We start from the raw sequence: 25,515 nt of genomic DNA on the forward strand, positions 1-25,515 counted from the left end.
ATGATCTGTCACTACGCTTTTAAAGCATTTAAAAATAATTCTGCTGTTCATTTTTGTTATTTTAACTGTGATAAAGTCTGAGAAGGGAGACCTTTAGTAGGTGGACAAACTCCCAGAGTTAATAACATACTGTTTTTGATTTTAAATTGATGTCACAAGCAAACTTTCAAAGACGGAAAGAAAGAATCCATACTTTTGACACTCTGCATTGTTGCAGCTTGATCTCCACGTCGTTCCAGTCCTCTTCCACCTCAAACCAGCCAATGGGTTCGTCTTCACTGGTCTCTGCTATCCTTGTGCTGGAGTGTGTGTGTGTGTGTGTTTGTTTGTGACAGTGTGTGAGGTACAGAGACAGCGAGAGGTCAATTGACTCAGAAACATTCTCAATGAATTTACAGCCATCTTGGCCGTGTGCAAAGACCAAAATCCACTCTCACATGTTCTGGACAAGACAATAAATTCTCACATTATTATTCACACAATCTGCTCTCTCTCTCATACATTCCTAAACAAGTTCATGTGATCAACACTGGGTGTCTTTTATGAGCAACAATGTTACATTAACAAATCACTGTGACATACCTGTCTTGGGCAAATTCTTTATAGTCTTTGTAGTCCCAGCTGTCATACTTTTTGAATCTTTTGAAGTGTTTATCTGCATCAAATGCCTCGCTGTCATTGTAGGCAAACACCAAGCCACATTTAGCACCAATAGCTCCTTTACGCACCTGAAGCGGAGGAACACAGCAGTGCTTTAAAACTAGGATATGTAGATCAAATCAGTTTGTATGTTTCCAAATGGACATTTATTTGACTACTGTACTGACAGGAGTCGAACACACTCTAATTTCATGTTTAAGAAGAACAAAGCACAATTCTCAAGTGTTTACTAAAGCTTCTCTTACTTTTATCTTGATCTGTGTGACCTGGAAGCAGCTCTGGTTTTCAGTAGACAGAATCACACTGGCTTTCCTCTTTCCATTCTCTGTCAGAAAACCTGCAGGTACATATGAAACACTAAGAGGGTCCACTTGGCATTCATTTCTTTCCAAGCAATACAGATGACCGCTCAACAATACAGCCTTTCTCCACAGAGAAAGCTATTCTTTTAAAGCACACAGCTGTTTTAAAAGACATCGGTATTCACACCAGCACTTTGGTGATTTGTCTGTAAAGCACAAAAAAAATAAACCCAAGAATGCACCATCTCCAGTGTTGGGCTCCATCAGCATGTTTTCTGGGCCAGACTTCTCCTCTTTACTCTTCACATCACATGCTTGCAGATGGAGCTGGATGGATTTACCTAATTTACACGAACAGTGATAAACGAAAAGAAACATCTATATCAGTGCTAATACTGTTAACATTTTTCATTTGGTTAAAATGTATTAGTTATTAAATAAATAAAATACAAATCCATTGGGACCACTGTGCATTACCATTACGGTAGAGTAGTCTTAACCGGACAGATGCCATAGAGGCCAGCAGTGAAGAAGCTCTGTACTCTGAGTCCAGATGCTCACAGATACCAGACAAAGAGATGAGGACTTTAGCCACGCTGCCTCGAGCCAGAGCAAATGCTAACAGAGTCAGCTCAGCGTCAGGAGACACACAGCAGCTAAAGAGAGAGAGAGAGAGAGAGAGAGAGAGAGAGAGAGAGAGACAGGACTGTTGAAAGCAAAGCACTTCTGTTAAGCTTTCTCAACAGAAGAAGGGCAGAGAGTTCCGATGAAACAACTGTAATTATTCACTGATAGAAAACAGTATTGTATTGTATAATTTAAAACAAAAAGGGTTTGCCACTATTGTCCTCCATGTCAGTATTGTTTTGACCTATTAATAACAGATTTAAACGAGTTTGTGTTAGCAGAGCTTGATTCTTACGCTGCTATGCGCAGTAAAAAGCCATCCACCTCTTCCAGAATGTTTGCAGAAAGGAATTTGGGGAACTCCATTGAAGACGGCGTTAAGGACAGGGGAGGCATGTGCTGTAAGGCTTTCCTAGAAAACAAAAAGCATTAAAAAAAAAAAAAAAACACAGTAAAATAAACAGCTCTGATCAAATGAAATGTTCCACGATGCACAAAAAGTTCCAAAGAAGAACATTCGTTCCAAATAGAAATCTTTTATAACATTACAAAAATCTTTACCGTCACTTTTGATCAATTTAATGTTTCACTTATAAATTAAAGTACCAATTTATTTACAATTATGATTTTTTTTTTTTTATGGTAGTGTACATGTCTCAACAAATTAAATTCAAATTTTCAAATCAAAATGCAATAGGCAAAATAGAGAACAAAACATACAGCTCCCATCCAGGACAGATTTGCGAATGTAATACAACAAATACAGTGGTATTACTGCCATACTTTTGTTCATTAGTCACTTCTCTTGACTTACTGTGTGCTCTGTAGGACGGTCTGCGCAAGCACAGGGTTGGTTTCCATGGAAGCGGTGACCAGAGACGTGAGGAGCGACAGATACCATATAGCTGAGGCATCAGAGATTGAAACGTCTTTACTCTTGGTAATCTGGTAGCCCATTGTCTTCAGACCATGAATACGTGTGTCACAGCCATCGCTAAGGCAGCGCTTAATGTTTATCTGAATATCTGAGAGACAAAAGGAAGATCATCTTAAGGGCTTTTTCTATATACGTGGATTAAACAGAAAATCAAAGTCTCTCTTTATATTCCACTCATAGCATGCAACTTCTGTGTACATATATATATATATATATATATACTATATTGTTCAGAAGTTTTGGGGACAGTAAGATTTTTTTTTAAGATGTTAATACTTACATTCAATAAGAATGCATTAAATTGCTCAAAAGTGACTGTAAAGTAATTTATAAATGTCACAAATTGTTTCTATTTCAAATAAATGTGGTTGTTTTTCATTTTGCAGCGTCCTTGAGCTCGGGAAAGGCGCTATATAAATTAAACATTATTATTATTATTACATATTATTATTAACACTGATAATAAGAAAGGTTCGTTGAGCAGCAAATCTGCAAATTAGTATGATTTCTGAAGGATCATGTGACACTGAAGAAATGGCTGCTGAAAAATCAGCTTTGCCCTCACAAGAATAAATGACATTATAAAATATATTAAAATAGAAGACAATTCTTTTATATTGTAGTAATATTTCACAACAGTACCAGTTTTACTGTATTTTAAAATAAATATTTTAAATATATATTTTTTTAATTGTATATTCAAATAAATGCAGCCTTGGTGACCACGAGAGACATCTTTCAAAAACACCTAACTTTTGAATAGTAGTGTACAAATTCAAACTTCAATTTAAAGTGTATGCTCACAAGGTTGGCTGATGTTGGCGTTATCCAGTAGCGGTACATAACCCGTGACATTACTGGGGATCCTCACATCTCTGATCTCCTGCAGGGAGCGCCGGTTCTTTCCTACAGCTATAGACACCAGCTGCGGCATGTAGCTGTGGTCATTAGATGCTACCGCAATGGCCAGGCGTCTCAAAACTATGTCTGGCTTCAGCTTTAACCTGTGAAAGGTAGGGAGTAATATTTAAATAATTATTTAGCGATAATAAAATGTGTAATAAAATGTGTTACATCATCAGCTATATTTTAATTCAATGAAAATGCATAAATGAAATGGGCAGCTTGCCTTATCCAGTGTGAGCGAGCGCTACCGTCCGACTGCCAGAAAGACACGGTCTCACCATTGGTCAGTTTGTTGATATCTGCACTATTGGACGAAGCCTCGATGAAGCTGTAGCACTGGGTGACCACCTTAACTTTATCCACATCTGGGTCATGATTGAGCTCAGCTTTGTACTGGATGTCTAGATCTGAGAGGATAGTCAGTAGAAAATGCAAAGGAGATGGAGAAAAATTTTCTCATGTTTTATCCACAGTAAACTGTACCTCTAAAGCACAAAATAGAAATTGTTAAATTAAGTATTCTTTCCAATAGAGTGCTGCAAGAATGAGCCCTCTAACTACCAAATGAGTTAGCATTTTTGCACGCATTTTAAATGGGTTTTTGATTAAATGGCTTAAATCAAAATTCCCTTGATCTTTTGACATGAAGTCGCTGTACTATAAAAACATCCTGTAAGTTTCAGAACTGTCCAAACACCGCTTATATTGAAGCCAGTCAGCTTGTAGAATTTGCCATTCTATGGTGTAATAGTGTGGCTAAACACTGTCTCTGCAGAAGAAGCTCAACGCCTGCTTCTACATCACTGCCTGCTTAGCCCCGCCCACCGATTTGTGCATATAGTAGGTAAATAATGAAAGGGAAAAATGCACATCTATGCAGAAACCAAACTATAAAGATGCTCTGAATACAACAAGATGTTGTATAAGCACTAAATAATATTTGTTATTACCACTCTGCCCACTAACCACCATTTACCTTTCTCCTTCTGTAGCAGGTAATCCAGGAAGTCCTGCACTACTGATGACCTCATGGTGCAGATGCTGTTGTAGCCTTCCAGCACAGGGAATGGGATTGCGCTGCTGGGGATGCGATTCCGGTGCAAGAATTTTAGGATTTTGGAGGCATGTGATTTGAGACGGTCCTTGGACTTGGAGAAGATATCCACAAACCCTGGATGAGCACAAAGGGTACAAGAGGACAACAACTTGGTCAAACAATGAGAACCATTTGCAAAGTTACCAGACATGGTCAACTTTGGACATCTGAGCTTGTGTCGCCATTGCATTCAAATGAACAAGAACGTTCACGTCTGCCTCCCCACCTGGTGTCAAAGAGCACGCCTGAAGCTGCCTGATCACATGACTGAGTTCTCCCTGCAGGTTGGCTCCATTGGAGTTTTTCAGTGCCGTGAGCATGTTCTCCACATCAACAATCCCATCACCCTCAGCATCAAACTGACCAAAGGCCTAAAGAGCACAAATGGAAAAGATTATTATTTTCTGTCTGTACAGTCTGTGACACAAATATTATGCTAAGGTATCGCACAAAAGAGAAGGCAAACAGAAAACAAAAGGAGGACTGTTTAGCTCTCTCAAACCAGTTGTCCATTTCTCCTATATAAACACACTCGAGCCAGCATGTGAATCATTTGTGAAGCAAATGAAAGTGAGTCATGCTTAAATCAGTATAGCCACCTCCAGAAAGCACCACACTAACAAAATGCACCATAGTACAACAATGATTTTGGATATGACTGAAAATACTGTGTAAATAACACAGTACATGAATTAAGTGATCATTTAGCACAAAGATATATCTGTAGAAATACCACACTATAAACAATGGATACAGTCACAGTAACATGACTGAACTACTTTACTTTTGTCAGGAAGTAAAACTTGACTCACCACACACCAATCCCGGAAAAATAACACATTTATGATCCAATATCAATTGCGCTGGATAGGATTTCAATTGAATCAGGGTTGGGGGAGTGGGGACATTGTCCCGGGCCATGTGATTATGGATGCTCACTTAAGTTCTATACGGTTTGTAAGTAGCTTTAACAAAAATGAAATCTGTCGGTGACAAATCTAACTTAAAAAAAACCACACATATATATATATATATATATATATATATATATATATATATATATATATATAATATAATTTATACATCTGAGTTTCTGAGTATTTACTGCCAATTTGTATGCATTAAATAAAAAGAAAAACATTTAGTTTGCTTATAAAAATTGGAAATCAATAGTCAGAACCTCAACTGTAGAAATCAGTGTCAAACGGTAATTTGTTATTGCCAAATTTAATTTGCTAAGCATTTATTTTTATTTACAATTATTTTATTTATTTACAAGGAGTACAGCACAGCAAGACCTATTCTATATTGGCACTAAGATGAGTCTTGACTACTCGGCGGTCAATAATAGTCAGTTTAATCAAACCCTATATCTACCAATCAAAAATAAAGGCAAAGCAAATCTAATACGACCATCTTATGATGGGCTGAAATGCAGTCAAGATTGAAAGTGGACTAGTAGGGGACAGCCAATTAACAGCCTTTATCAAATGTGTGATAGAAAGATAAAGATTACACAATGGTACCACACTCAGAGTATAGTGCAAGTGAAATGGTCAATTACACAACTTTGAGTTGTTTGTCAGCTAAATACTCCTTATTCACTAATATGTCATTTAGGTGACAGGGACGTCTTGCTGAAGTGCACTTTAGTGATTGTTCTTGAACAACTCTTGAACCTGCAAACTCTCAGTTATCAGCCAGGGGCTGGCTTGAACCACTGTGCTACAGCAAGTCATTGCTTATCTGAGTGACATGTCTTGATCACCTCCTCGCAGTCATCTCTGGGCGCGTCTCTGCTCTCCAGCATCTCACAGAACTGCTCCAGAGTGACGGACTCCTCTCCGCGGCTCTGCCGCTCCTCCAGCCAGCGCACCAGAGCGCTCTCGTTGCGCGCCAGCACCGACTCCGAAATGGCGACCCATGACTCGCTCATACGGGCCGCTGCCTCTCGCAGCTTCACCTGCTCCAGCAGAGCTTCAGCAGTGGGGAGTCCATAGCTCGGGGACGGCGGGTTCGCTGAACCTCTTCCGCTTCTCCCCGGAACGGAGCCTGCCGCTGCTGCTCCTCCTCCACCACCGCCGCTGCCGCTGCCGCCGCCGCCGCCGCCGCTGTCGCCACCACCTCCTCCTTCGTTGCCGGCCCTATTGCCTGTGGCCGCAGAGGCCGGGCTGCCCTCAGCGAACACGGGACTCTCCGTCTCTACGTCGTCTTCATCGTCGCCGCTCCCGGCGCCGCAGCCGCCCTCCGCGTTCCCCATGGTGTTCTGCGGCCTCGGCCTCTCTTCCGATCGCCTTCAGACCAGGTTTCAACTGAGTTTTAGTGTCAGGGTTGATTAGTCCAGGGTGCTTTTCCCAGACAGTGCGCTCCTCCGGTGTCACTACCGCATTGAGGGGCTCCGCCAGCTGACGTCATATTTGTCAGCAAAAAAACTTTGGTCCCTTCCGTGAGTTGAGCGCCGCCCTCTGCGCTGTAAACACGACCCCTAGCGTAGTATTCGCAAATTATTATTTTGAATTATATATTTTTTGTCATTTTTTAATAAATAAATTCTCATGTTTGAAGCTGATGTTCAGTGATTATGTCAATTTGTAGGTCACCTGGAAAGCTAGTTCTTCAATATCAAAAATTGCAAAAAAAATGTTGTTTTAATAACAAAGTTAAAGGAGTATCCAACAAAATACTACAGGATGTATTATGCATGTATTATGTCAATTCTGTTGACTGGAAAAGGCATTTGTTTTATAATTGTATTTACGTTTTTTTGGGATGGATTTATAAAAATATTAAACGAAAACTGGGGTGAGTCATTTGTGTATTTGATGTGATTTATTTGTTTATTTTTTCCAGAATCACATTTTGGAATATGCAGAATAATACAATGACAATATTACAATTGCTTATTTTATTAGAAAAATACCACATAAAAAGAATGAGCTTTTTGAAAACCGAATTTCTTACCTATTATGACTTATAATTATACGTAAACTGAAAATAAACAAACAAATAAATAAACAGTAAAAAATAATGTTTTTAATAGCACTGAAATAATGTTATTTTGGGTTGTAAATAATGTGACAATGCATATCTCTTGTTCTTGTGGTACTGAAAGTCAAAAAAAAAAAAATTGAAATTTCACAATATTCAGTGAAATATTTTAAGATTTATCAGACAAAATCTCATGCATTTACTAATAGCATTTCATAGTCTTATTCCGAGAGTAACCAGGCTAGACTTTGACAGTTTAGAAACTTTAGCGAATTGAAAGGACACCATCACCATCCCAAATTATATTTTTTTATTTGAATTCGGTGTAGGCCTGCTTTGTTTTTAAATTTTTCTGCGTGTACATTTAATTCCTTTTTCCTCGGTTGTTATATATATTGTTCACTGAATCAGAGAAAAAAAAACCTTTCAGCTATATAAATATAAAATTGCTTATTATTTTACCAATAGATTTGCGCATGCGCAATCACATAACCCGGAAACGTAGAAAAATGTGGCATTGTTAATACGTGCGGTACGAAATGTTTTTTTTATTTTAAATGCTGACCGCTTGACATTTCGTACTCGTCTTTATACACTGTGTGCACAATGCTGAAATATTTAGTAGCACTTATTTCAATTGTCCTGGCGGTATGGACGGTACCGGAGTGGCTCACATTCCCGATCTACGGCAGTGTTGTGAGTGTGCTGGAGTCGTGTCTGCGGCAGCAGGTCAGTGATGCTCCAGCATCTGCTCCGGGGAGCATGCTGACCGAAGATGAGCTGTCTTTATACAACGGAGAGGAGAACAGTAAAGGATTGTACTTGGCGATCTTAGGACAGGTGTTTGACGTTGAAAAGGGGCGGAAACATTACGGCCCTGGCGGCGGTTATCATTTCTTTAGAGGTAAATTCGCTATGCAATTCACAGGCCACTGACTTGCTAACGCATAGAGGTTGCTGAAATCTGCGTGTTGTTTGTGCAGGAAAAGACGCATCAAGGGCGTTTATTACAGGCGATTTCACAGAGGCTGGTCTATCTAGCGATATCTCGGATTTCACCGACTCCCAGATTGTGGCTCTTTATGACTGGCTGTCATTTTATCAGAAGGATTACACTCCAGTAGGTGGGTACCTATGACTATTTTATTACTATTTCTTTCAGAATTTTATATCCAATCAACAAATTTGAAAGAAAATACATTTTATTTTTTTTAGTAAAGGTGTTGATATATTTGAATCATTTAAAGAACCTTAATAGCTTTTATGACTCTTCCATGGCGTAATAATTGTAATAAATGCAATTTAGTTAATCATAACCTTCTTAGAATATTTTGTATATTTTCTTTATTCATGTAAATATTATAAAAAAATACTAATTTATAATTATGATGTTTTATAGCAAATCGTGACAGATTTTTCATTTCAGGGTGACCTGTCCCTTTAAGGTGTCTGTCTGTATGACCCTTGTGTTGCAGGTAAACTGATAGGTCGATTCTACACAGAAACTGGGCAGCCCACTGATGCTTTATTACATGTTGAGGCTTTCTTGTCTGAGGGGTTGAAGAAAAAGGCCCAGGCTCAGAGTGAAATGCAGCTGTACCCGGCCTGTAACTCGGAATGGAGCGAAGCCAGTGGGGGACGGGTATGGTGCTCTACAATGAGGTAATTCTTTTTTAACATTTTTAATCTTTAAGTTTTCTAAAAAAATGTGTAACAACTTTTCTTTCTTTTTTTGTAGTGGTGGCATTCACAGGGACTGGGTTGGAGTACCCAGAATGCTTTTCTCCCCTGGGTCTGGCCACTCCCGATGTGTGTGCATCCAACTGTCAGATCCTGTTCACACTGAGAACCGAAACCTCAGAGAGTACAAAGACTGTCCTCCTCATGCAGAGTCCTGTCGTATCACTAAAGACTGAGCTACAAGTATTCATCACACTAGAAGACTCACTGTATTTTCATTTGACAGATTTTTCATAGAAATGTTTTTGATGGGTTTATTGTAGCAGGCACCATCCAAGAACCTGATGCTGCTTGTTATTTATATAGTTATGTTTCTAAATTGAATTAATTTCATTGCAGTTTGTGGCCAAGTAGATCACTTGTGCCATAAAATCAATATTATTCAATAAAAGACAATTTTATAGATTTTCTTCAATCATCCTTTATGTAAAGTTGTCCTCCCTTTCTTGAAAAGGATACTAGAGGCGGCGACAGGCTAAATATCTGAGCATACAGATACCATACAATATGCAGAAAGATTAAACAGAGGCCAAAGTGTAGGTTTGTCACATAGACAAAAAAGCACAACCTGCATTAAGTACAAAACAGTTGTAGTGGTCAAAAATATTCTACATTTATCTGTACAGTTTAACAATACCAATAACAGACTGTGGAGCTGGTCCTCCCTGCCACAAACAAAACAAAAACCCAGTCATCTTTGAAATATGATCTGAAATGTAAAAAAAAAAAAATAACTTTGATAAAGTGCACCTGTTAAGCATGGACATGAAAAAGCATTTGAAATATGATAATGTGACGTGTTAAGCCACCGAGAAGAATTTTGAAAACAACCAAGCGAGCAGCTCCCCCAGCGCTAGCTTTCAGGGCAAACGTTAACTGGAATGTATCCTTTGGTGATCAGAAATGAATAAAGTGTGATTATGATGCAATGATGACTACCAACAGGCTACAAATGATGCCATGCATATGCATAGTAAGCATTTTCAGAATTCTGCACTTGTATTTCTGCACCAGTCAATCACAAGAAACGATTTGAAATCCACGTCAGAACACTTACACATCTGAAGTGTTTCTCAAATGTAAGTATGATGTAAACTAATGGATCTGTTAAAATAAAGCCCACTGAATATGCAGATTTATAAATGATTAAGTGACCATGTTCCTAATAACCTAGCAAGGAATATTTCTCCATCTCTCTCTTAGTGTTTTGATTTGAACTCCAGAGAAAGAGAAATGTCCTTGCAGAGAGGTTAAAATGTGTTCAAAACCTCGATACAACAACTGAAAGACCCTGCACAGTATGATTAAGGCTTCAAACTACTTAAAAATGGCTACCTTTCACAGATCCCTGCATATCCTGCAGCATTCAACACTAAACACACTTCCTTGAAATGTTCACAAGGCGCTGTAGCGATTTCAAACTGGGGTTAATCAATTTGTAAAAATTTGAGTATGGCATGATTGCACGTGGGAATCATGTACTAGCCTTGTCATTATGATGGAAAATGAAGTACTTATAATAATCAAAGTGTCCATATAGCACATTAGCCCTGTATAAAACCCCTATTGTTCTTTTCATAGTAGTTGACCTTCTCCTATCACACTTTTGCCAAATGCTGAACTTGGAACTACAATTTTCATTTGCATCAGCACTCCACTAGTTTCAATCTGGATCCTCAACATATAATAGTTTGGTTCTAAAAAGTACTGCTAGAACAAACACAGATTGTTATGGTTGTATTTTCTCTTTGACAAGAATGGAATAGTTTTGTTCAACGGCTCTCCCTGTCTTTGTCTTACTCCAAATCTTCTTGGCTGGTGGCTGTCCCTCACATTGCTCTTGTGTGTTAGGACATGCCGCCCAATGTCAGCACATCAAAGCAGATGTCACATACACGCACAGGTTTGTTCAGGTCAAATTTGATGATGGGGATCTCTTTTATAGAGCACTTATGGCAGAGCAGACGCCCACAATGGCGGCTAAGAGAGAAAGAACAAGACAATGAGTTATTAGGTGGCAGGACAAAGGAAGATCATTATAAATGGAGTTATGATTAGAAGAGAAAGAAGAGTGTGTTCTTTATAAAAGTTAAAAGACTGAACACTGTATGTTGCCTACATACCAGTGATGTTTCCTAGTGGTGACTCCAAATTTGATCATACATTCATAGCAGTTTGAACCATCACACCAAGGAGGCTCTTTGGAAAGCATATCTGAACCGTTCAAAATGTGATGCATAGAACTAGTTAGATAAAAATCTACTACCAGCATTGTGAATGTCTTAGAAACACTAAACCTGTATCTCTTACCTAGTAGACGGAACAGAAGCTGCTTAGTGGCAACTTGATAGTTGAAGATGTTGATGCCCTGGTTGTTATTAACACCGAGTCGAGCTCCAGCCCTCACGATGGCACGACACAGGTTAGCATTTCCTTTCACATATGCCAACAGAAGCACTGGAAGGAGAAAAGCATCAACCATCAATGATCCAACCAAAATGGTCTGATTGCTATTATAATGGGAAATGAGTCAAAAGACCCATTTCCGTATGATCAAACTGTTTGTACTTCACCAACCTGTGTTCCCTTCATTGTCTGGTTTATCCAGGGGATACTCAGGCATGCACTCCAAAAACAGCTCAAAGATGGCTGCCGCGTTCTCCTTCCCATACTGACCAAGAACATGCATGGGTGATTGACCTCTAAAGAGAAGAAAACGGCAAAACTATTCAAGTTAGTGAATGTCAGTGAAAATTGCATATTTTGTGTTTTTTATTTTTATATATATTTGTGAGACATTCCAAGTCAAACCTGAGATTATAGGCCTCTGCATCTATGTTGGACTCGGTGAGAAGAGCACGCACATTATTCAGACGCCCATGCATCACAGCCAGATGAAGTGCTATTAGAAGGAAATTTAAGAAAATGATACAATGGAATTCAATGATACAGGAATAATATAATAAATGTACTTTTTGTTCCAATATTTTAATGATTTACTGAGGACTGTTACTGCAATAGTTTACCATTGTTTCCATTCTCATCTACTGCAGTGAAATCAATGCCATTCTCGATCAGGACAGAGCAGATTGTGGAAAGATCCTGTTGTGCAGCGAGATGCAGGGCTGTCTGACGATGCTTGGTCAACTCATTTACTTTAGCACCAGCCAAGAGCTGCAATCCACAAATACATTAGGAGAAAACACAAATATATGTTTTAGTATGAAATAAAATCAAATAATCTTTGCTTTACCAGATTTCTGACAATGATCTCTGATCCTGCTTGTACGGCCAGGTGTAGAGGAGAGAGTTTGGCACTGTCCTGCACTCTGGAGTTCACGTTGGCCTGTACGCTAATGAGGAAGAGCACACTCTCTATGTCCGAGTTCTGCACGGCGACATGCAGGAAGTTGCGACCCTTGTTGTCCACCTGGACAAAGAGAGAGATCCTTGATCCAGTGGCTTGTGACATCACACGTATATTTATTCTTTGTATGTGGGTATAATCAGGCCTGCACACCTGTTCAGCAGCGCCAGACTCTCTCTTGAGGATGGCTTCGGCAGCCTTGTTGTTCTTATGAGTCATGGCACAGGCAAATGGCGTCATGCCTTGTCTGTCTCGAATATTCAAGCGGATTTCAGGGTGGGAGATGAGCAGCTGGATGATGATGCTTTGCTGGTTGCTGATGGCCACATGGATGGGAGCACGACCCTCTGAATCCTGCATAGAGAGAAAACTGTGTGTGTATATGGAACATATCTGCATAAAGCACCAATTAAATTGTGTTCTGTCATCTAAAGAAAAAGAACTAGAAGAACTAGAGTGAATGTATTCATCTGTATGAACCTGTGCGTTCACATTGGCTCCAAACTCCAAAAGGCACTGCGCCACCTCCTCCAGTCCCCAGGACGCAGCCAGATGCAGTGGGCTCTGTCCATCCCTAGCCTCCTCATCTCCCTCTCCGTTAGGACCAGGCCTCCTTGGGCTGTTGACATCACAGCCACTGAAAACACATGTTGAGATCGGTGAAATGGAAATGATATAGAAATGCCAATTTTTGGAATGTCTGTTCAATTAGTATTCAGTTCTGTTCATTTATTTATGCAAGTGATTATTATGAATTAATTTAACCAGCATAACATGATTATTTTGACCATTTGAGACCAAAAGTAATTCTATCTTTTTATATATAAGCTTTTAAAATATTATGTAATCCTAAACCAGTCTCAGCCTGAATAGAGCACTGCAGTGAAGACAATTTTGTAGAACAACACTGAAGTTAAAGGTGCTGTATTGTAGGATTGACAGAGTGGTTAAACTAGGTATTGCAGTCCAAATTCAAAATATTGCACAGGGTTTTTTCACCCGGACCCTCCTCCTCAGACTTGGGGAACACGCAGGTTGCCAGATCGACGACACCAACTGGAACGGGTGCACTTGATGAATGAAATTAAATGCACTGTGTTTTCCGCCAACTGGCAACCCGCGGTGCCAGAATACAACTGGGTAAACTGATAGTGGGCAGGTTTCACAAACCAAAACAGAAACCGACCATCCGGCCCGGAACACACATTTTCAAAGGAGAATAACTGACTGTAGCATTGTTAACAAGTATGTTAACTTAGCATGTTTCTTAAATATCTGCAAACATATTATGGTATTTTTATGCTTTAGTAGAGTCAAAAACCGACATACAGCACCTTTAACATCACCCTGGTTTAAACACAAAAGGATTTGTTTCTATTGGCTTTTGGATTATTACAGAAAACAAGTTCTGTGACCAACAAAAATTGTATTCTTATACATTTTGTCATCCTGATAATCTTCACAAATTAACAGCTTGGATGGATCCTGAAGTCTAAATACAATCACTGAAGTAAAAAGTGATATCTAGGCTATAAACAAACTACACAACAATCACATGGCTTCAACGATCACTAAGCTTCCACCAACTTTTTTGGTCTTTATTAAAAATAATTTTCTCTGAAAGTTTGAGCAGTTTACAAGAGTGCAGTTCTAAACACAACAAGGCTGTGAAAGCAGACTACAGAGTAGATGTTTTCTCTGTACGTTGCGATGATGTAATCAACAACCAGTGTAGTCCCATTCAGCCACAGGATATTATGTTGTTTTTGCCTACAAAAATGTCATCCATGCAGTACACTATATGAATGAAGCACCACCAATCAGTGGGTGTTTTGTGTTGAAAATGTCTTTCTGATGACCTGTCATGTTCATTTTTTACAATGGAATTTCTGCTCAGAAGCTAAATGAAATACGTTTTGCAAACCTGCGTATAAGGAAGCAGGCAGTGATCTCATTGTTGTCATCGATGGCTCTATGGAGAAGAGTCTGCTGACATCCTCCAGGGCCTGAACTCCAACAGGTTGCATCACATCCGTGCCTGACCTAATTAATACATTTTTTTTTTTAAATCAAGTCAAATCAACTCATCACAAGCATTATTTTTTAATGAGAATATAGAAAACTAAAGACGTTTCAATCACAGTTTAATGATCCCAATTGGTAAACAGAATAAAGTTCTCACCAGTGTGGAAGCAATGTCCTCCAAACCGTTTTCTAGAGCCAGCCAGAGTGGAGGATCACCCTTCTCATCCACAACTGACATGTCAGCTCCTCTTGTGCAGATGGCATCCACTACTAAAGGAAGCTGGTTACTGATGGCCAACTGTAGAGCTGTCTGCCCCTCCTGGGTCCTGGAACAAAGCATGCTTTGTAGTTTGAGGATTTGCTTTCATGGTTTCATAAATGATCATCTATGTGTCAACTCTTTCAGAAATAGCAGAGAGGACATGGGATTAAGACACACAACAGACAGGACTCAAAACCTTACTGCTGACATTAACACCACAGCTCAACATGTCTGGGGTATGTATGCCAACCAACGTTTTATAGCTCTATCAAGTAGGTGTACTACCTGATGTTGATGTCGGCCTGGTGCTCCAGCAGGAAGAGGGCGCTCTTGCCGTCCTGTCTCTTTATGGCCATGTGCAGTAGTGTTTGTCCATCAGACATGGTGTCATTAATAGCCGCTCCAGAACCCAGCAGCTGTGCGGCAATAGTGTGCATACCTAGTGATGCAAATAAGATTATACATGAATAACTGAAAAATTTGCATGAGCAGTGAACTCACAGAAGGAGATTTTAACAGAACCCACCGGTCCAGAGCGCAAGACCCAGAACGGTCTGATCCATAGAGTCTTTCAAACTGAAGTCAGGGATGATCTGCAGGTTATTGGTGGCATGTAGTGCATTGGCTATGACAGATGGAGCGAAATAACAGTTATGAGTGACACTGATCAACGATGAAATCAAACATTCTCTCTCATCCCCCACCTTTCTGCTCTAGTATGACAGACACCACGTCTGGGTGGCTGTGAATGATGGCCAGGTGGAGGGGACTCTGCAGGGAGACTCCTTGGCTCTTCTCAACTCCATCAGGCTGGGCGCTCTCAGTCTGCAAATTAGGATTCGCCCCCTGTTGGAGCAATTCTGCTGTCAGCCCTGCCAAGCCACAGCGACAAGCCGTGTGGAGGGGAGTCTCACCCTAAACAGGAAAAGACGGGGAATATATATATATATATATATATATATATATATATATATAAAAATATGGATAAATAATATTTCATTTATGATAACCCACCTATTTCCTACTACTCTTTTGTTATTACATGTAAGATATGTACACAGAATATACAATGTATATATACACTATCGTTCAAATATTTTGAAGTCTCTTTATGATCACCATGGCTGCATTTATCAATATAAATGCAATGATCAAAAATACATTAAAAATGGTTATATTGTGATATATAATATAATTATAACTGTATTCTATTTTAATATGTAATGTATTCCTATGATGGCAAAGCAGAACTTTCAGCATCATTACTCCAGTCTTCAGTCACATGATCCTTCAGAAATAAATAATATTATACACAAAAAAAAAAGATACATTTAATTGTTTTGATGACTACACTATTATTCAAAATTCTTTAAATGAGTATGTAAGTTCAAACACGTGGCAGGCAGTTAATTCTAATCAAAGCAGACAAACTCACCCATTTGTTGGTGTGATTGACTTTAGCTCCATGTGTGGCCATGAAGATAGCGGCTGCTTCACTTCCTGCGATAGCTGCTCTCTGCATGAGGCAGTTACCTGAGGACGAGATCTTGTGATTAACTGTTAGGAAAGGGTTAATGACTAAAAGGACACAGATAGACTATTTATAAAGTGCAAGATGTGTGGTACCATTGGAGTCTGGTGCATCAGGATTGCTTCCTCTCTGTATGAGCCGCGCTGCCAAACTGTTCTCGTCAAATGAGGTTCCATTGACAACCGGAGCTTCATCCTCAAAAGGGTTGACAGAGGGGTCAGAGGCCACAGTGATGTACTGCAGAGCCAGCCACAGTGCAGTGCTGCCTTCATGGTCTTTCAGCTCAAGGTCCAATCTAGGCATGAAGAGGATTGGAAGGTTAAAAACATGGGATACACTGTACTCTGTTGCACTTGTACTTTTTTAAAAACAAGTTTTAGATAACTGTGTATTACATGCATGCATATATTTTATGTAGTATAGCCTACTTTTCCATTAACTTGTCAGATCATTCGTTTTGAAAAATATAAACCATGTTTAAGCTTACTGTTTGCATTGCAGCAGCTGGTTAAAAACCGGTTCATTTCCTGACACCACAGCCTCATGTAATGGCGTCCTAAGAATTGGACAATGAAAATATTAAGTGATGAATACACTGAATATGTTACCCCCATAAACATAGTCATTAATGCAGAAGACTTCATGTTACCCACCGTCCTTTGCTGTTTTGCATGTTCGGGTTGGCACCAGCTTTGAGCAGAGCCTCAGCGATGTGAGCCATGCCAGCCATAACTTGACCACTATGTTTTTTAGGGCTGAAAGAGCAGACCAGGTGCAGCGGTGTCTCCACTGCCCCCACTGTGGCAGCGTTCACCTGTGCGGAGTGACGGATCAGAAAAGTGGAGGCAAATTCATCTCCTAAAATGACAGGGAAAGAGAACCACACAAGAGCACCAAAACTTAGACCACCAAATGAAAAAAAAAAAACTTCTCTCAAGACTTGTGATGCTTGCTTTAATCAATCTGGCCAAATACAAGCACTCTTCACCTCTCTGGATGGCCTTGTGAAGAAGACTCCAGCCGCTCTGGTCCACCATGTCAACATCTGCGTTATTGTTGACCAGTGTGGTGGCGATGCTCTCCAGCTTCTTGGACAGTGCCAGATCCAGCGCCAAGTCTCCATTATTGTCCAGCTCATTCAGCTTTCCAGGTAACTTAGGAATTAAATAAAAGAAAACATGAGTCGACTTTATTTTAAGGACTAACTCTCACTATTAACTGGCATCCATATCACTAGCATATTGGCTGATCATTAATGCTTTAAAAGCACATATTAATGCCTTATTATTATTCTGCACGACCATTTTTCAAATTGTTTAATCGTGACCCATACCTAAATTTCCCATCTTACCAACTATTAATAAACAGCAAATTAGGAGTTTATTGAGGCAAATCATAGCTAATAGTTAGTTAATAGTGAGAATTATTTACAATTATCCTTATGACTTTGCCATGCAATAACCAAGCTTGTTAGTAGAGGATGATACATTTATTATTGTTGTAAATGCAACTAAATCCAGCGGAGTATGTTGTAAAAATAAATAATAAACCAATCAATTTTGCATAATAATTTCTAAGATTCAGTGCTGGCTTTTTACCTGGGCATCCATCTCAATTAGATAAAGGAAGACCACATCTTCTCGTTCTACTATAATTGCTTTGTGAAGGGGGTACTCGGTCTTGGATTTGATCATCTTATAGAGCAGCTGAGCATCCATGGTACTGAAGTCCTCTTTCCGAAGATCATCCTGTTTGAGAGGGTAAAGAAATAGTAAATATGAAACATATTTAAGCATCTATTCATTTGCAAACTCTACATTCTACATTAACACACACTCATTGTGTGCATTGCATTTCCTCATTTAAAACAGCAGGTGACTTCTTGAATAATTATTCAAATCTCAATCTCCCTCTGGTCTACTCTATATCAAAGTCTTATTCAAGGTCTGCTAAGCCCATATCGATGTGTTTGGTTTCACTCAGTGGAGAAAGCAACTGTAAACCCACCACAGTGTTTGCTTTACCATCCTGGTCATATTCATAACCTTGAGAATCAATCATTGTGCCTTGTGGGGATTTACAAGGAGTCATAAAAGAGACTCCAAACATCAAGGACAACAAAAGGTGATTTTTCACAGTGAATCTGTCAGGTTATTAATCAATATTTATCTTATTATTGCTTATAAAACGATGCCTAGAACTGTAGTGTATTATTGGCAAATACAATGAACATCGCTATGCATATCTATAGAATTCATTTCACATCTGATGTTTTTCTTTTTTTAAGGATGAGGATGATGACTCCATTCTTCTGACTAACCCAGTGACTGGCGATGATTTCTCCGCAATAGTTCATCAATGTTGTGGCGTCCAGCTCTTCGGCTGTCTGGTAGAACCGGATACAGTTCCTCACGTTCACTGATGACATCACTCCTTTCTCACATCTGCATTTGAAAAACAATTTCGGTGTTCACAGAGCTCACTGACAACACTAACAGCTCAATTTTGAATTAGATATGTTAATTAAATGTAAATATGTATAATGTTAATAAAATAATCAAAGAATCAAAGTTGTTCTTTAGTCGCAGTGCTCAAGAATAAAAGTTGATCATTAGCATAAAAGCACAAAACACGTAGCCTGTCTGTTTGCCATTAAGCAACTGCTTTTATTTAAAGGGACTTCAGCATACCTATTGATGGGAGAGGATTACGTACTTGACTCAAGGGCACTTTGATGATTGGGCATCACTGTTTAAATATAAGCCTCTTTCAGGCAAATGGCAGGTAAGAGCGCGTTCTTAAAGGGAGATTTAATTTGCTGAATATGACTCAGTGAAAGACCAGAGTAACTAAAAATTATGGCATGATGCATATGCAAATGCTTTAGTAATCAAGCAAAGGGGCCTACGAAATCTGTTGTTTTTTCCTAGACTCCGTCTAATTACCTAAAATCATGAAACCTACAATTTTTACATGGTAAAATTCAGTTTTTAGGTTTGCAGGGCAAAAAACATTTTTAAAGAGTTAGTTCACCCAAAAACTAACAAAAAATTTGCCTGTGTTTTATCTCACCCTCGAGGCATCCTAGGTGTTTATGACTTTTCTGGCTATTCCAAGCATTATCATTGCAGTGGGTGGGTGTCTCTCGTTAACAGTCCAAAACATGTTAGATAAAGCGCGTGCATCCACAATAAAGCATGCCTCACATGGATCCGGGGGGTGAATAAAGGCCTCCTGTAGTGAATCCATGCTTTTTTTTGTAAGAAAATAATCCATATTTCAAAAGTAATAAACACTTTTCTCTAGGACGTAGGACGTATGCTGAGATATGCTAGTCTCGCAAGTTTGTTTACAGGAGCAAAGGAAGCAAAGTTTCCATACTTTTGCAAAGGAAAACCAGTCTCCTCTTGGCTTATATCGAAATCCTCCGACATTTTTCTTTACAAATCCTCGGTTTGTACTTCTAATTCATGACCTGCGTTTTGTCATGAAACGCTGTTTTGTCATGAAACACGTTTTACTATGGATGCACACACTTTATTTAACGTGTTTTGGACTGTTGAACAGAAACACCCTCAGACTGCAATGATAACGCTTGGAATAGTCAGGAGAACTTTTAATAGAACTCCAACTGGATTCGTCTGAAAGAAGAAAGTCATATATACTTAGTATGGCTTGAGGGTGAGCAAAAAACTGGCTTATTTTCATTTTTGGGTGAACTACCTATTTAAGGGCCTATTAATTTATTTTTACCAAATTCTGTTTTAATAATCAAAAGCATCTCTAATGAATTCATTTTATAAAAATAAAAAATCATTTATTTTTTATTTTTCAGAAATACTGTGCTGTGTATTTAAATTAAAATTATGGTAAACATTCCTTGAAAAATAATGTTTTAATAATTTTATTAGTAGTAGTAATACTATCATTACATTAAATATTTTTTCTATCACATTTTTTTTAAGTTAAACTGAACTGCTATTTTGACGGGCTGCTGTGAAAGTCTGCTTTAAGTTTCTGTTTGTAGATAATATGACAGTTTTATTCAAAAGAAACGGTAAAATGCTCATGAAGTGACTCTCAGAGCAGTTCTAGAAATCATGTTCACACATGTACATTGAGGCGCCAAAGGCTGAAAACACAGTGAGTGCCACATGCGCTTCAGTATGTGTCTAACATGAGTAAACGAAACCACGCCTATGCCATTCATTCACACTGAATTCACACAAAATATACAGGATTAATATTTAAGTGGTATACGACTTCATGTTCACAGACACTAACCCATATCACGTTTAGGTCAAGTGTACTGACCTACGTTTTTATGTATGCATCCAAAATTTGTCAAGTTCTGTCAAGTCTATCAAAAAATTACATTTTATATATCTGGATTCCGCGATTCCGTTAGCGTTTTCCACGTTGCAGGAAACATAAGTGTAAGATTCATCACCAAAACCCTTTTGTTTACATCAATCCATGCTGATGGTTGCTTTATATACTGAAATGTTTATATGTTAAGTGATAGATTACAGTTAGATGGTAACAGTTCTGCTGGTGAATCACAATGATATGTAAAGAAAGATGCAAAATGAGTCATAAATCTATCCAGTCATTTGCATCCGTTACACTAAAAACACTGTTCCCACCTTTCTCGCAGAAGATGGAGCTGGAAGCGGTTGGCCAGCTTCATCAGATTGATGAGGAAGCCATCGTCTCCACTCAACTCCAGATCATCCGTGTACGCCCAGCGCAGCATTGCCATGGCAACCTCTGGTTTGGCATCTAGGAAGTCACAAGGGGAAGCACAGGGAAGAATCAAACAACAGGCTCAGTATTGAAGGATTTGACACTGCTGCATACTGCATTTGAACAATAAGGGAAAAATATAGATATCCTACTTTTCTAGTGTGGGTTGTATGAAACAACAAAGTCATTGTTACCTGAGAGGTCCAGTTCTGAGGTGGAGGCCATGTTGGCTAAGCTCCAGACTTCACTCCGAGCAGCCAGCACGAACTTATGAGCACTGAACGTCTGCTGTCCAATCTTCACCTTCAGATCACTAGGAGGAAAAAAAAACATTGATATTGTCATACTGACTTTACACAGCATCCCTGTGAAATGTGCAGTCATAAGCTACCATATCATTCTACACATTACAGCTGATGCATTATCCAATGGTCTCAGTGAGGTCAGATCTGAGACTACAGTCTAGGCTCAAATCTCAGATGGATCATTCTGTAACTTCGTAATGACATGGTGCAATACAAAGAAATACAACATCCTAACTTTACAGACCCAGCAGACATATTAAATCCATTTCAGACAGCTTCAGACTGCACCGAGAAGCTAAATGAAACTGCAAATCAAAACTAGTGAGAGCAAAAATTCAAATCAAGTCAAAGCCAAAGTCAAACTTACATATTTCAATCATGAATCTTATAAAATTGTCAAGAGCTGAACAAAGATGTCTAGGTAATATTTCACCACAAAAACCAAAGAAAAAAATATGTTTTACATAAGACAATAAAGCCTGTCTATAAAAAGAAAGCATCTGTAAAACATATGGTAACAAGTTTTGTAAGTATACATCATTTGACATTTAAAATCCATTCTATTTTTTACAAGAAAATAATTATATTTTAATACAGTAAATGCAGTTTTTCCCATACAGTGGCAATAAAAATAGGTTTCGTTATGAAGAAAAAAATATTAAAATGCCAAAAAATATATATAATAAAATAAATGTTTAATGCTGTGCATCTTTATTTACTGTTTCTTTAGCCTCTGTGGTTGAATACGACCTCATCTAACAGTAAGTGACAGTTCACATCCAGTGCTCACCTGTACTGCTCTTGCTGATAAAGGTCAGCCACGATGGCCAGCAGACGGCTGATGAAGGTGTCACTGGCCTGGGAGGTGGAGCCGAGGAGAGAGGCCTGGGCGTCCAACACGGAGCACCGCCTCTCCGTCTCCACCAGCCTCTGCTGCATCTTCACATACTCCTGCCTCAGCAGAGCAAGGTGCTTCTGCAATTTCTGCACCTCCTCTACAGGTATAAAGAAAACGATGGAGAGGTGAGGGGCAAGAAGGGGAGAGATGACAAGAAGTGGAACACAATGAATAAGCACATGGGGTATAAGGAGAAAATCAGGGTAAATGGATAATAAACATTTAAAGCGAAAAGAAATGTGATGGGTAATGCAAAAGGGAAGTGGAAATGCCATGAAGGAGAGATAGAGAGGGACAAAACCCACATTTCATATGAAAACTGCTGACACAGACAGACTTCCCAAGCACGCTCATGGGAGGTGAAGTGGACCAACGATATGTGAGGAAAACTGCCTTTCTGCTTTTTGAGAAGTAAAAACACTTTCCACATGGTCTAATTCATGAATAACAAACACAAGCATTCTTATACACACTCTGGTTCCATGTTATTCCACTCAAACCACAAAATAACAACTTTAAACTCTGCATTCTCAGTGTGGTAATAGCCTTGGATCTGTAACTAGAGGATTTTACAGCTTAACCTACATTCCAACACGGGCCGCTTCCTTCCTCTTTCCTTGAATTTCTTTCTGTGTGTCTCTCTAGAATGCTGAGGTTACACTTTGCCATTACGCTACATAAGCGTAGGTGCTGAGAAAGCCGGTCTAATAATGTGTTACCATTTGTCATTTAGGAAAATCTTTGAATGTTGCTAAAAACAGCAAGCAGCACCTGGTGTAAATGTACTATATGAAAGCTGTATTTTTTGTGAAAAGTCTACCCTAGTCATTGCAACCAATTAAGTTTGTGCCTATAAGCAAAGGATTAGTATGTTCTCAGTTTAATATGTGAGCCATTTGCCTTTAGCCTAGATTCAAGAAACCAGTGTCCTAAGCAATCAACAACTCAGAACCATCCAAATAGGCCCCATAAAGTATTTAAAAAGCTCATCAGCAATCAGATGACAAGAAACCTTGTGAAGCAATAACCTGCTTGCAAAACCAACAAGCATCGACATGAATCACAGAATGAATTCAGATGAAGAATAAATCATTCTAGATTATCTGGAAATAGTGTAATTAGTATACAATAAATTGCTCTATTAAACTTTATTCAGAAAGAGAAACAGCCTTAAAAATTACCAACCACGGCTTAAACCAATATGCTCGTCACTAACCTTACATGGTCGCATTATTATAATACGACTGCACTAGACTGTTATTGTTAGCCACGCCGTCTTTTAAAAGGAAATAAACAAACAACATGACAGAACGATTGTTAAAGCATTCTTACGATATTAGATATTTTTTATATTTTACAGCATGTTGTGGAAAGATAAAAAAAGGGAGATGTCACATGAGATGATAAAAGTAACGGTCGCAACCGCCTGCTGCGACTTCTCTGTATACAATCAAGATATGTGCAAATTATCCGTGCATAACAATATTGAAGAGCTTTACATTTATTTATTTTCTACCGTTATCATACATCAGTGTCGTTATATTGAAATATATCAAATATTCAGTGCAATACGTTGTCAGATTTAAAAATCTGCTTATACGTTCAGGTGATTGTCATTTGAGATGATGACGAAGAACGGGATAAAAGAGTAATAATAGGGCAAATTCTAATTCTAAAAAACGACATGGAAGGCAAGCACAAAATCAGAATACATGACGACAATGTTCCTAAAATCAACTTTTTCTATTTCAGAATCATACGGTTGGATGTTCTGCGACAAATACAACGGAAGACATATTTTAGGAAAAGCATTTATTTGATATTTCTTTACACGAGAGCTCAAATCACCCGGCAAATTATTATTACCACCGCCCAGCCTACCACCTGACTTGCAACCAGCTAACGTTAGCTGGAAAAAAAACAATCTAAGCAATAATGAGGCTCATTTAAGAGGTACGCAATATTTCTTGTCAACTGGCTGTGGAGAAATCAATTATATGCATTATTAGGTCTGTCTATCGTGTAAAAGTTCAACCGCTGCATGTGTTAAACAGAAAGGGCGTAAAAAAAATAAGAAAGAAACCATTCTCATACCTTCCGCCATGTTGGATCCGTGGCTGGTCGCCTAATACCCGCTAATACCGCGAGAGACCGCGGGAAGAAGGTTTTGATCTGGGAGGAGCGTGTGTGTGGAACCGCCGAACCAAAGATACAATACATTGTAAAGTTTATTAATTACATTTTACATAATGTGCAAGTCTGTGTGCCAAATTAACCAACTGTACACGGGGTCTTTAATATGCACTCTTATTCAAGTTTTATTTTGACCAAAAGCCAGCGTGTTCCTCACGATTCTTCCAGAGACATTAGGGATAAGGAATTACATTTAGATAAATGCCCTCTTTGGCTCACATCTCCAAAACCCTTTCTAAAAATAGGGCCTAATCGGTTGTATAAAAGTCTCAGTACAACTACATGGCACTTAAACCACCGAGGGTGGCATCTGTTGAACATTTTTTTATTTTTATTAAATTGTCTTTAATGACAGCCAAGCAATATTGTCCTTACCAATGTTGTTATTGTTTTCTAAAACGATTAAAAACCTTTTTGTATAACTGAAACTAATTGAAAAAATAAAATAATAGGCGATTAATTACCTAAAAGAAATGGCAAATGTTGCCTTGGCATCTTAACTCATTAATAACTATAATTAATAATTATTCTAGTACTAAAACTGCTATAACAAATAAAAACATATACAGAACAAAAAGGTCTTAAAAAACTACAGAATGGTAGATACACTTTTCAGCCAATGGTTTATGTAAAACTGTCATGTTTTGTGAATAACAACCTTAATAAAAAGCACATACATTTGTAGTTACACTGGTATTGATGAATGAATTTCGTAATACTTTTTTCCTTTTCTTTTTTTTTCTTAATGCTTTCTAGTAAGTAACAACACTTTAAACACAGACAGCACACACAAACAAGTATTGGAAAAAAATTATATTTTAGAAGAACTCACTAGAGGTGACAATTTCCATAACATGAAAAATATACATCGGTATTTTGTCTTTGTACATTAGGCAAAAGAACTGCAGTAGTCTGTCAGAGAATTAAAGATT

At 38.6% G+C, this 25,515-nt stretch overlaps 3 protein-coding genes across 3 annotated transcripts in view; 1 reads left to right on the forward strand and 2 right to left on the reverse strand.

Annotated features, from left to right (window-relative positions):
* The window catches only part of LOC132141306 (zinc finger ZZ-type and EF-hand domain-containing protein 1-like), a 34,274-nt gene extending 27,306 nt beyond the window's left edge, over positions 1-6,968 (reverse strand). The window contains exons 1-12 of the mRNA XM_059550710.1: positions 6,297-6,968; positions 4,755-4,899; positions 4,409-4,603; positions 3,656-3,839; positions 3,331-3,530; positions 2,404-2,614; positions 1,885-2,001; positions 1,440-1,618; positions 1,205-1,303; positions 906-997; positions 583-728; positions 194-299 (exon numbers count right to left, since the gene is read on the reverse strand). Of these exons, the coding sequence (XP_059406693.1) occupies positions 194-299; positions 583-728; positions 906-997; positions 1,205-1,303; positions 1,440-1,618; positions 1,885-2,001; positions 2,404-2,614; positions 3,331-3,530; positions 3,656-3,839; positions 4,409-4,603; positions 4,755-4,899; positions 6,297-6,788 (2,166 nt within the window). The 5' untranslated portion in view covers positions 6,789-6,968. The remainder of the gene's footprint in view (positions 1-193; positions 300-582; positions 729-905; positions 998-1,204; positions 1,304-1,439; positions 1,619-1,884; positions 2,002-2,403; positions 2,615-3,330; positions 3,531-3,655; positions 3,840-4,408; positions 4,604-4,754; positions 4,900-6,296) is intronic.
* Positions 6,969-8,001: 1,033 nt separating this feature from the next.
* LOC132141308 (neuferricin) lies at positions 8,002-9,671 on the forward strand. Its single transcript, XM_059550713.1, has 4 exons — positions 8,002-8,420; positions 8,500-8,640; positions 8,992-9,178; positions 9,255-9,671. Exons 1-4 carry the CDS (start codon positions 8,123-8,125, stop codon positions 9,430-9,432), a joined length of 804 nt encoding a protein of 267 aa, XP_059406696.1. The 5' UTR covers positions 8,002-8,122; the 3' UTR covers positions 9,433-9,671.
* On the reverse strand, positions 9,653-24,620 carry LOC132141307 (rabankyrin-5-like). Its single transcript, XM_059550711.1, has 25 exons — positions 24,485-24,620; positions 22,283-22,487; positions 21,382-21,500; positions 21,088-21,223; positions 18,762-18,885; positions 18,040-18,189; positions 17,430-17,595; positions 17,095-17,299; positions 16,929-16,997; positions 16,537-16,736; positions 16,346-16,443; positions 15,615-15,825; positions 15,437-15,535; positions 15,196-15,349; positions 14,806-14,974; positions 14,548-14,666; positions 13,104-13,260; positions 12,777-12,977; positions 12,510-12,686; positions 12,283-12,430; positions 12,068-12,158; positions 11,834-11,958; positions 11,567-11,713; positions 11,380-11,470; positions 9,653-11,236 (listed from the first exon to the last, which is right to left on the reverse strand). Exons 1-25 carry the CDS (start codon positions 24,492-24,494, stop codon positions 11,104-11,106), a joined length of 3,504 nt encoding a protein of 1,167 aa, XP_059406694.1. The 5' UTR covers positions 24,495-24,620; the 3' UTR covers positions 9,653-11,103.
* Between the last annotated feature and the right edge of the window lie 895 nt (positions 24,621-25,515).

This window comes from Carassius carassius, chromosome 5 (genome assembly GCF_963082965.1).
Source record: "Carassius carassius chromosome 5, fCarCar2.1, whole genome shotgun sequence".
NCBI classification, from domain to species: Eukaryota; Metazoa; Chordata; class Actinopteri; order Cypriniformes; family Cyprinidae; genus Carassius; species Carassius carassius.